The sequence below is a fragment of the Pecten maximus genome, chromosome 8, assembly GCF_902652985.1.
Source record: "Pecten maximus chromosome 8, xPecMax1.1, whole genome shotgun sequence".
Classification (NCBI taxonomy): Eukaryota; Metazoa; Mollusca; class Bivalvia; order Pectinida; family Pectinidae; genus Pecten; species Pecten maximus.
The window spans coordinates 10,595,134-10,608,248 of NC_047022.1; the positions used below are offsets into that span (position 1 = coordinate 10,595,134).

General features: G+C 31.6%; 1 protein-coding gene across 1 annotated transcript in view; it reads left to right on the forward strand.

The window, feature by feature from the left end:
- The window catches only part of LOC117332109, a 73,761-nt gene extending 70,016 nt beyond the window's left edge, over nucleotides 1-3,745 (forward strand). The window contains exons 8-10 of the mRNA XM_033890993.1: nucleotides 2,697-2,717; nucleotides 2,963-2,983; nucleotides 3,701-3,745. Coding sequence (XP_033746884.1) covers nucleotides 2,697-2,717; nucleotides 2,963-2,983; nucleotides 3,701-3,745 — 87 coding nt within the window. The remainder of the gene's footprint in view (nucleotides 1-2,696; nucleotides 2,718-2,962; nucleotides 2,984-3,700) is intronic.
- Nucleotides 3,746-13,115: the final 9,370 nt, after the last annotated feature.

Below are 13,115 nucleotides of genomic sequence, written 5' to 3' on the forward strand. Positions count from 1 at the left end.
CCGTTTAGGTCACACGGGTACGTATAATCGAAAGACAGTAAGCCCGACATTTACACTGCACTGGGTAACCCGCGCCTGGGGAATTCCCGCCTTTTTACGCCGGAATCCTACGTCATTCTATTTTCAGTAACAGTGTGTATTTGTGATTTTCAAAATCTCAACACACTACTCTTTATCCTCGTATCATATATAAAGTACCCGTTTCATGTGTTACATGTATTTACTCGGGAAAACAGATACATACCAGAGAAACGCATTCTCCAAAGGGACTTGGATCAAGTGAAACACAAGCTGATTGGCCGGTCGTGTTGCGCAAGTTGTTAACACACTTTTGGGTGTAGATTTGACCTCTACCCCTGACCTGGATGTATATACTCGGTATTTGGTGACAGCTGTTGACAAATATCTCCTGATAATGTCCAACATGCTGTGTTGAAACTTTTATATTTTGTTTCTCAGATGTTGGTCTTGACCAAGTGAAATAGAAAGTTGTAAATGCAATTTTGGGAATTTATTATGAATTCTAATATTACAATGTAACATATAGCGAAGCTAATTGTGAACTCGGTCCCAATATATGATGTTATAACCAGAAGTGATGTTAAGGATTTTGTGTACAATTTATTTTTAGTATTAATACTCAAGCGGTATTTTATACTTAGTAATATAAATACTTTAATTAATTATAATATTATAATGAATGGCAGCATTAGCAACGTAATTCGTTAATTATTTAATATTATCGTGGTAATGATATCTCAGGATTCCGATCGATAAATTGACGATAGAATATTATAAACGATGAAATGTAGTAACGGAACGTATTAATGTTCGAAGATTTAAGTTATTGTCCGATTGCAATGAAATTTAAATTTGGTATGTAGGTACATCATGGGACACTGGTTACTCTTGTAACCTCAATTTATTATTTCATTAACATTTTACCGAAAAGGTCGCCATTTCCTATGCTCTGATTGGTTCGAATTTACATATTGTTTGATTTCAATGAAATATGTAAATAAAGTTTTTAACGTCATATAAAAAGGAAGGGTCATTTACATTCGGATCATCCTCGAGTTGGCTATACCTACCCTCGGACGCTAACGTTAGTAGTCCAGTAATCTACCCAGATCCTGGAGAAATGCGGTTTCGCGTAATAATGACGGAGCAAAATAACTGGCAATTGAGTTCGCGCATGATTTAGGTAAAACATTTCTTTTAATAATTTTAGATAAAGTTACTGGTTCTAAGGTTCAAATTCGACATTCCACATGATTAAAATTTGTTTATTGAAATATCTTTCATTATTTTAAGTTATACTGAGTACATTATAAGCAAACATGGCAGCGCCCATAGACTTTTTAACGTGTGTTAACATCGCTTTATCTAAATTTGATAATGCAATTAGTTTAAAGACGAAACAAAAAAAACTTCAACATGTATTTAATGGAATTCAAGAATTCAGCGTGTCTTGCTGAAACACAACCTTTTTTGGCGTGGCCGCCATTTTCATTATCAAATGATTTGTCACGTGACAAAACGTTTCTTCAAATATCCATTCACGTCCGAGGTGTATTTTGAAAAAAAACGAGGGGTTCCGAATGGGTCATTTAAGGACGTGCCTGGTTTTGTTGGTGGAGGAAACCTTGAGTACCCAGAAAACCACCGACCTACAGTCATAAAAAGGCATCTGCCCTATATGTGTTTCGAACTCGCTACCCAGAGATGAAGGGCTAGTGAAAAAGTGTCTGGGCCCCTTAACCAATCGGCTACGGCGGCCCACAACACAAGGTCTAATTATTGGTCGAAATTGAGATAGTGAGCGGTTCTGATGAAAACTGCAGGAACAGAGTTATCGCCCCTTACTGCACTTCATTCCAACTGTGACATCCTTCAGGTGTCACCCTCTAGTATGTAAAGAACAATAGTTATTGAAACTTTGTGTAAGACAGAGTTTATTGCAGGTGGAGTAATTTGTCCGTGTTCTTGCAAATGTATTGCATTCGTTTCAGTTAACATCAGTTACTTGTAATTTGTCCGCAATAGGTTATACGATTCGTACTACATATACCCAGATAATCGAAGGCTGTTAGTTTGCTTCAACATTCAACAACTAAATATATGTCCCATTAAACTGCCTGGGGATGTGTATTTTAAATACCATGTTCTTTTTTTAGATATCAATAGCAAATCACTTATTATCCGCGCATTTCATATGGATTAATGCTTATTTTTGTTGTTTTTGTTGATAGCATGATTTTTTTTGTGTTTCGTTAGCTTCCCATGTTACTAGCATAGCAAGAATGTGCATGTCAACCTGTTGACTATTTCATACCGATGGCGCAAATTTGAAGCTTACCATGTACACATTGACATGATTGATCGTTATATAGTGAACAGTATAATTATGTATGCAAACTGGGACATCTGAAGTGAACTGTTTTTCTCAATTTGTAAGTCACCAAAGGACATATTAAGCAAGGTTTTTAAATCGGGTTTAAACATGATACAAATGTATACATATGCAGCTGCCAACCTATGCATACACCATTGCTTGAAAAAAATAGCATCATCGTTTAAATCATTCTGATGATATAGATTTCAAGTAAAATGTCTCAAAACACTACATCTATAACAAGAATACAAAGAACTCGCAGTAATGTTTATTAAAGTACAATATCATTTTTGATTTACAGAGGACCTGCCCTGAATGTCAGGTAAGTACTGACGGGATCTATTGTGGTGGGGACCCTTAAACTCTTGACATGATAAGCAATAGAGACACTGTAAGCTAATCATAATCGTATAATAGTTTTGATCTGATACTAACATTAATTATTTTCTGTCAGAAATAAAAACAACACAAAAGAAATCAAATCTGACAAATATCTAAACTATTTCGACTTTGGAAAATATATCGCTGTATTTGTGTTTATGATGATTCAATGTTTTATACTTTCAGTATGAAGGGAATGACTTCATAGTAAGTATTGTGTTTCACATAATTTGTTTATGTAACTATTATATAATCCGAATATTCATACAATTTGCCAAGCACACTACTGATCGTTGAATCAATACATCAGGATGTATTAACAGCTAAGGCAAAAGGCTGGTTTGCCAAAGTTGCAATTATAATGTACGGAAATACCAACATTGTTCATCCGTAAGAATATCAAACATGAATATTACCACCCCCATCACGGAATCAATGTCATAAGATAGCAGCATTATATAACTAACAATATCGGTAAATGTGCATACTTATTATGAACATCTGACATATATATCACGAATGCTACAATTTAATGCTTACTTGATAATCATGTTCATGTAAATGATTAAGGTAGCCACGGACCTAACCTACATTGTCTGTTATAAATCCCGCTTATAATGCCAGCATAAGGTTCCTCCTTGTCTTGCATTGAAAAAAGTTCAAACCCATTTATACATGTAAACTGTATATACGCTAAGTTAAAAGTTCAATTAATCAGATATAAAGTTTAAATTTTGCCGTTGTGATGGGCAAACTCCTTAATTGATGAAATAAAACTGTTGGTGGTTTGACTAGTTTAATTCAAAAGTAACGATTGAATACCATTGAACATATAATGTACAAACACCACATGTAGTGTACTAAATAACAGGGTATGACATCCCTGTAAGTGGAATCAATCTTTAATCATGAATTTATATCTAGTTTGTCCGCTTCTATGCCCCATTCGGTTCTAGAGTCACCGATTAAATTTGGAACACAGAAACATGAACATTAACACTTTGGCTATAAATCGCTCCAGTGCACCCTATTACTCACAATCATTATTAAAGAACACTGAAGTAATGATTCATAGTTTTTAATAAAGTAATTAATATAATGTGATTATCCTTAATGTCATAGTTTCTTTGGAAATCAAAATGGTTTTGCAAATATACATAAAAAATCTTGCTATTTTATCATCTATTTCTCTAAAAGCAATTTTTAGGACAAGCAATGGAGTTTAGAGCAAATCAATGCCCATATCGGCAATCAAAAGGAATATTCAATTTAATGTGACATGGGCAAGAAGTCGATTTTAATTACTAAGAGTAGTTTTCACAAATCATTTTTGACCCTTTGTTATTCTTATGGAGGAGGAGGGGGGGGGGTCGGGTTTGGGGTTTGGAGGAATTGTGTGTGACCATTCAAGACACCAGGAGATTGTAACACTTAATTATTCCCCTGATCTCGCTCCATCAGATTTCCTTCTATATCAGAAACTAAAACCGCTATTTCAGGCATCATAAGCCTTACACTAGCATGCAGTTGATGACTTTCTGATCGGGCAAGAAAACGAATTCTATAAATGTGGCACTGAGGTCATTATACCGAAGGGGATTATATTGAAAAACCAAACAATATTTCCGGCAAAATTCAAATCCTTCAATATGAGGATCAAAACTTTACTAATCACCCTCGTATGATAATAAATCATTTTCATAAAAAATAACCTTAATAATATTACGAGCATCAGTCTCTGTAAGATTCATCAAACCGATAATTACATAATTATAATCAATCATTTCAAACTTGTATATAAATTTTTTTTTAAAGTGCAAAAAAAAAAGAGAAGAAATGAACAAATATTGCATTTTTAGTAAAAACATATACAGCCTGACATGGTTTCCAATGTTCAGAATTAAACTACAAAAGCTTGATAACATAAATTGTAATAGACATTGACAGAGATTGGTTTGACCTGAAATAGGCTTACCAAGCCTCTCAACTTAGTGGACTATGTTAGATATTAGCTAGAATATAGTGAAATTCAGAGAAGATAAATGACAAATAAATCGTGTAATATATTCATGCGATGGAGTAGTCTCTCTTTATAATACAAAATTAGTTCCAAACCATAATCTAACTGGGAGAATGCCTCTTTTTTATTAACAAGTTCCATAAAATGTTAAATAAAGTCCGTAATGTCAATGCCAATGAATTATTAAGTAGCAAAAGTATATTGATGCAAACGTATGACACTGTACTTTGACAAGGGTGACTAAGGGTAAGTATTTAACACAAGGGTCCTTATAAAAAAAAATCAAAAAAATCATGGTATAGGAATATTATGTACAAGAAAATGACTTTAATCGCATATTAGATATACATCGAGTTGCTCTTTAAAGCAGGAACAAATCAATGTTGAAAAACCATTTTCTTCATAATAAATACATATCAATGATTGGTATACGACAGAATTCATGAACTAATACTATAATTCGAGAACGGTTTTGTTTAAATTGGTTTGATCAAAACGTATTGAAACGTTCTTTCGCAAAAGACATCGTGAACCTGCAAGATATTATGTGTACCAAGCAACAGGGTGTATCATTGTTTAAAGTTAAATTCATTATAATTTTACTTTTTTCCAATTTCTATAATATATTGAAGACCACGTTCGTTATTAGTTTACAGTTATTTTAGGTAAAGATTATAATGTTATATGAATATGTTAACATATATATACCTAAAGATAAAATATTTCAAGACAACTTTCGTTGCTACAAGCATATCATACAATTCATGCAGATGTTGTAATAAGGATTTTATTTTATGTTTTCAACGACATCTATGAAAAACACCAACATACATAAAATTGCATTGATGACAAGCACATGCCCAAACTCTACGATTCCTTCACTAAACAAAATATGAAGAACGTAGTTGCAAGGTTTCATTTATCAGAATTTTGTCTAGAAATCTGCTAACAATTACACTTCAGTTCTTCTGTTTAACATTCAAATCCAATGCTTGTTGGTTAAAATTTGGTTTCCACATCCTGTCGCATGTTCCTGTAGTTGAAAACCTGAATCGTCCCTTTCACAACATAATTTGAGTTCGTGACTGAAAACAATATATCAAGTAGCAGGCATTATTGTATCAGAATGCATCGAAAGAAAAAAAAGAAAACAGAAAGGAAAAAAATAGTCTTCATCACGATTATAATGCCTATCATTTCATGAAAGGTGTCAGATAAACTGTGCAAGGAAATGATAGGGTAAACAAAACTTTTACATGCTTTTTAAATCATTGATTACATTTATCTTCGGATCTTTTCAGGGGAGGTTTCAATACGTTTAGATCAAAACAATATATCAAGTGGCATGCATTATTGTATCAGAATGCATTAAAAGAAAAAAAGGAAAGAGAAAATATAGCATAAACTTTAGAAGGAAATGATAGGGTAAACAAAACTATTCGCCAGACGTACGGGAAAAGTAATACCACAATACTCAAACTTTTACATGCTTTTTAAACCATTGATTACATGTATCTTCAGATCTTTTGAGGCGAGATTGTTAGAGGTTTCCGACAACATCATGCTAACATACAAGTCAAAACATGATTTTATTTATATCGTCCTCCTCAAGCGACATGTTTGCTTTACTTCTGATTTCTTTTGATCGTATTTTGGATTTTGCTAGAAAAAAATAAGACAAATAATATATCGGATGTTATTCAAGAAATAGCGTAGTTACAATATCACTACTTCCTTCAATGATATATCGATGAAGTCCTACTCAGTTGATCGATATTATGTCATTTGCGACCTTTTAACGATGTTACAGATCGATATCCAGGATGTAAAGATACACACATCTAAGGAATTCTACTTTTTTTCTATCTACAAAACCATATTTATGATTTCATTTATAATATCAGTCCTAAATACTTATTTTGATATCAATATTCATATTACTAGTCAGTATTTATAATTTAACACCAAAAGAGTTTGGATATCGCTTGTTTGCACTACATGTGTAAATGAAGCATCGGTTTCTTGAACGAGTAGGTATGAACATATCTTTCCTCTTTATGATATTGAATCAACGAGAGATCAAATAACCTTGAACACTATGAACATTAGGGTACCTATCGGGAATGTACTTGTGTTTAGTATAAAACCATAATCACTTCAACATTATGCAGAATGAAGATGGCAATTGAAATTCAAATTGTACGAAATTGATAGACTTGGGCAATGGTATAGCTGCATTTTAACCAGGATGATAAAAAGTAATCGATTAGCATGTACTGTTCTATTTATAGAGAAAAAAAACAAACGAGCATAAGTATTAACCAAATATCAACTCCCTTTATGTTTACACTGATGCGATTTTAAATGGCAACAGTAGGGGAAGTAGTTTCGATATGAAATAACTTCAACAGCCCTCCAAAGGGTGGTGCAGTATTTTATTACCAAGCTAGAATATAGTGATACCGATAGACGGTCAATCGATGCCTACGATGAAGTAATTTTTAACTATTTGTCATCACTATTTATTACAGTCGTCTTTCTTGATATAAAACATAGTCATGTCACCAGAACACGTCCTTATTCTATAATGACTTTCCGAACAAGTTTAATTAAGTCAGTAACATTAATCTAAGTGTAAAGATTATCTAGTAGCAAACTATTATTGTTACAAATTACGAACCAGAATTTTGCCAGGGGGAAGTGAAAGTGACTTTGTAACCAAATCGTCACAAGAGACACTAAACACTAATCTGTTGCAATACGAATGAAAATAAATCAAATAATACAAATGAAATGATTTTCAACACTACACATTATAAGTATAAGTTTATTTCACAAATCAAATAATTTTAGATTTGAGCTTATATGTAAACGTTGACTATAGCACTGTTTTAAATAATTGTTTTCAGTTGAGTTTAAATGTCTTTAATTGAAAAAATTTACGGTACATTTATTTATGCGTTAAGTATATTCCGTTTTTGTTGTTGTTTTTTTTTTTTGCTTTTTTTCTGGATACATTTATCAGTCTATGTTGACTATTTCTTCGCGATCGATTCGGATTACACTACTGTTGATATTTTATTTTATAACTCCCGCGTTTCATAAGTCAATTGTATTTTATGTTTGTGTTTTGGTTAAAAGGCGGAAATGTCGTGGGGGTCGCTGAAAACAATGATATAAATGATCGATGCCGTATGATTCAAAATGTTCTGTTGTAAATAACTTGTGATTTTTGGTTACAAATCTTTGATGAGGTGTGTAATTCAGTAATAGTGGTGATTTTCGTGCAGATTTTTTTTATAGGAAAGCATTTTTGTCTTTTAACAAGTTCTCAATCATATAATGATATTTGTTGGTAACGTGTCTTTGTCATGTTCATCAAACCTTTGCTTATTTAAATCTAATCTATCTGGTCGAAATATAAAAAAGCGAAAAGTATTTTTTTTAATTGTATAAACAGTATAAGTAAAAAAAAACCAGCAAAAACATATACAGATCCACATGCTAGAATAGTCGTTTATAATTCAAACTTAGTTCAAAATTATACTTCTCTTTATTCATTATGACCTCAACAAACCGTTAATTTAAGTCAGTAACCTCGATTTCGATTTAATGAAATATTTAGTAGCAAATGTGTATTGATGCAAAGGAATGAACCTGTAATTTGATCAGCAGAAGTAAAGGATACTATGCAACCAAATGTAATAAAAGACCAATCGAAAATAAAAAAAAAAAAAAAAAACAATGACTAATCACTCGTTTACATTTACATATGATAGAGTAATCTCTTATAATTCCAAATTAGTTTAGAATCATTTTTCTTATAATTCATTTTTTATTTTGAAATCTTGGTGTATAATACAGATACATGTATAATCACATACACATACATATAATATATATTGTATTAATGCTCATATTTTTACAGTTGCATTCTCATTCACTCATAGAGTACGTAATATATATTCCTACATACACACATACATCCTCACGTACACCATTTTAAAACTTATTCATTGTATCAATATTCATATTTATATATTCATTTATTGTTTCATTTACACCCATACACCCATGCATACATACTAGTATATTCACTCTCACACTGAAACATAACATATTTAAGAGAAGGGAAGAAGGAAAGGAGGAGGAAAGAAAGAAGAAAAAAAAGTGATAGAAACAAGGAGAATAGTTGCGGTTAATTTGAATAGATGTACATAGAGTAAATTATTTATTTCTGTAGAGAGATAGAAATTAAAAGAGTTTCCTTCAGGGTAGAGATGTGGGGAGTAATATTCATAATGGCATCGTTTTAGTTACAAATAGAAAATAATAGTGTTTGTAAACTGTCAGGAATAAGTTTTGGCTATTAAATATCAAGACAAATAAGGTTTTTCCATTTACACCAAGTATTTGCGAATTTTGCTTTGAAAATATCATTCTGACCGTTTGATATGAATTTCTGCATATTGTAGTAATCTTTTATGTTGTTTGACAAAGCGTTGACATTTGAGGATTTATTAAGACACCTCGTTCTATAAATGTATTGTTTGATGATAAGAATTACTATATTATCAACTGTTGCATTAATACTATTGTTTGTGAGTCCAAAAAGAAAAGACTGTTTATTTATTGCAAAAGGAATATAGAGTGCATCTACCAGTGATTCAAAATTTTGTAATAGAATTTGCACTTCCTGGCATTCCCACATCAAGTGAATTATTGTTTCTCTTTCAGAGTTAAATAAAGTGCACATAGGGCTATTTACTATACCATATTTAAACAAATTAGAATTGGTGGTAAGAATATAATGAGATATGCGATATTGAAGCCATTGAAGTTTAGTATTTTTTGTTACTTTACATGGTATATTGTATATTTTACTCCATTCTGCTTCATCAAATAAGAGCTGTTCATTCCATTTTGATTTGCCAGTAGCGATAGTGTCTGTTTTATTGAAAATATTATAAAAGAGTTTTGAATCACTGATACTTGAGAGAAAACACTGTATATTAGGAGGTAGCAAAGGGCGGATAACTGGTGGGATATTTTGGGGTAGAGGATCTGGCAGACATTTCCGAACTGCAGATATTAATCCTTGGACCTGAAGAAAATTTGTATGTAATTGATATCTCTGTGAAAGTTCCTCAAATGAATAGAAAGTTATGTCCTCTGAAATCTTTAGAAGGTCTGCAATTGTATGTATTCCTGATTTATACCATGATTTATAAAACACAGATTTACCAGCAACAGTTATGTCCTTATTATGCCAAATGCACTTAGTCAAAAATGAATTTTGTTGGGGTTCTTTAATTTCCTTAGAGTTAGTCAATTTATACCAGGCATGAAAAACGTCCTTCCAAAAATTATTAGTACATAATTTACTACAGTGAAATATATATTCCCCACAAATATTTAATAGAAGATCCACATCAAAATTTGCTTTTAAGATATATTTCCATTTCCCCTCAGTGTTATGCAGTCTTCTGACCTACCCCAATTTAAGAGAGTTTATAAACGCATATAAATTTATCATTTTCAAACCTCCTTTACAATGGTCTTGAACAACAATGCTTCTTTTAACTTTGTCAGTTTTACTATCCCATAAAAATTCGAATAATAATGAGTTTATTTCCTTTATCACCTTTTCACTTGGGTTAGGAAGAGATATAAATAAGTGGTTAAATTGGGATATCAATAATGACTTGATGATGTGGATCTTGCCAATAGGAGTAAGTTTTCTTTTTTTCCATGTTTTGATTAAACTTTTTAATTTGACTATTTTCTTATCAAAATTCAGTTTAGGGATGTTATCTAGGTTCACATCGAATTCAATACCAAGCAATGTAAATTTACTTTTCCCCCAATTAAGGTTGTATTCTGGGATCATGGTGTCATTACTATATTTCATACTTCCAATCCAAATTATTTCAGTTTTATCTACATTAATTTTTAAGCCAGAGATGTTTTTAAAAAAAATTAATTCTTTTAGAGTCTCACGAAGTGATTTTTCTGAACCGTCTAATGCAAGAAATGTATCATCAGCATACTTGGATGTACGAATTTCAAAATTGTCTGCTTTAATTCCTTTTATATTACTATTTTTCCTTAAACGAATTGCTAAGACTTCAGCACATAGAATGAAGATATAGGGAGCTATTGGGTCACCTTGACGACAAGATCTTTTTATTTAAAAAAATGGAGAAAGATTCCCCCCTTGATTAATTGTTGATGAAACATTTTTGTGTAATGTATCAAACCATTTTAAAATATCATTGCCAAAGCCAAAAAATCTCAAAACTTTTCTGATATAATTCCAAGACACAGAGTCGAAAGCCTTTTCAAAATCTACCATCAAAATCATGCCAGGGATATAATTTTCTTCAGTGAATTTCATAAGGTCGTATAGTAGACGTGTATTCTCCCCAATATACCTCCCCGATAAAAACCCTGTCTGATCATGACTTATAAGTTTATTTAATACACCTTTTATTCTGTATGAGATCACTCCAGAATCAATTTTATATGTTATATTCAATAGGGAAATTGGGCGCCAATTTTTCAAAAAAAGTCTTGGTTTGTCACCTTTTGGTATACATGTAATTACACCTTGTCGTTGAGTTACTGATAATTTTGTGTTCGAAAAGCCAAAATTTAAAGAACGAACAACAAATTTACCAGCTTTATTCCAAAAAAAACTTGAAAAATTCTACAGTGAAACCATCAGATCCTGGACTTTTATTGTTTTTCATATTTTTCAAAAAGTAACTTGCCTCTTTGAGAGTGATCTCACCTTCTAGAGACTGTGACTCTGACTCTGTAAGTCTGGGTATATCAGGAAAATCTAAATAAGTTTCAGGATCAATGTCATTTATGTTTTTGTTCTCTTTATATAAATTCTCATAAAATAATTTGATATTCTCCAAAATATCTTCTTGCTTTTCTATTATAGTTCCATCATTCTTTTGAATCTTAGGGATAATTTTAGAGGTAAAGTTTCTATTCTCTAGGCTAAAAAAGTAACGGGTAGGTTTTTCTCCTTCTTCTTCCCACTGAGCTCTAAATCTTATTATACTACCCCGTATTTTATGCAGACGAATAGCTTCTAACTCTTTATTTTTTACCTCTATTTCTGTAATATTGATAGTTTCACTGTTTTCTAAATCATGTAAGGACTTTATTAATTCATTTTCTGCCAAATTTTGTTGTTTTTTCCTGTAAGATGAGAGGGATATGGTTTTACCTCTTATGTTCATTAAAAAGGTTTCAAGAAATAGTTGGTCATCAATGGTAAACTGTAAGACCATCTCATCAACATTATCTATTTGATTTTCATTAAATACAGGTAAACAATATTCCTTTTTTGTATCAGTAATTACTTCATTAATTAATCTAACATAATCTGTAGCATAAAGAAGAGAACTATTGAATTACCACAGACCCCTTCCTCTTTTGAATTCACTAAATTTCAATACAAGCTTTGTGATGGAATGATCTGACTTATAGCTAGGCTCTATAGAAGAAGAGGTAACATATGTTAACAAACTATCAGTTATCAAGAAGAAGTCTAATCTGGATTGCTTAAGAGGATTTAATTTTCTCCATGTGTATCTTTTTTGGCTCGGATGGTACTCTCTGTAAATGTCTATCAAATTATATTCATCAATTAAATTTAAAACCTCATCTCGAGCTTGTGGATTATTTATATGTTTGTAAGTTGTATCATAATCAAGCTGAGGATTTAGAACCAGATTAAAATCACCACAAATTATAGATTTATTATTTCCAAATTCCTCAATTGTTTCTGATATGTTACTGTAGAAATCAGGTTCATCTTTATTGGGACCATATATTGTTATAAGAGTCAAATTTACAGAGTCGATTTCAATTTCTAGAGCTAAAAACTTACCAGTGTGATCTTTTTTAAGTTTTTTTAAATTTGAATTCAAAGTTATTATTAGTTTAGAATCATACTCTTTTGGGAGGAGTACTTCTTTGTTTTCATTATGATTTCAACAAACGTTGATAAAAGTCAGTAACCTAAATTTCAATGTTATGATTTTTAAGTAGCTAAAGTATATTGTGGCAGGCGCATGATCCTGCAATCAGCAAAAGTAAGGGTTACTATGTAACCACATGTCATTAAAGGCCAATCGAAAATTTAAAAAGTCTCTTTTGCGATAATATTCTCAAAACAAACTTGATCCTTAAGTTGTAGCTAATTAAGTACACACTGAATACGTCAAACCATTGTATGTTTCATTTCCATAGATATACTGTAGTATTCGGGATATAATCCGCGGGTTATCTGTATTTCCT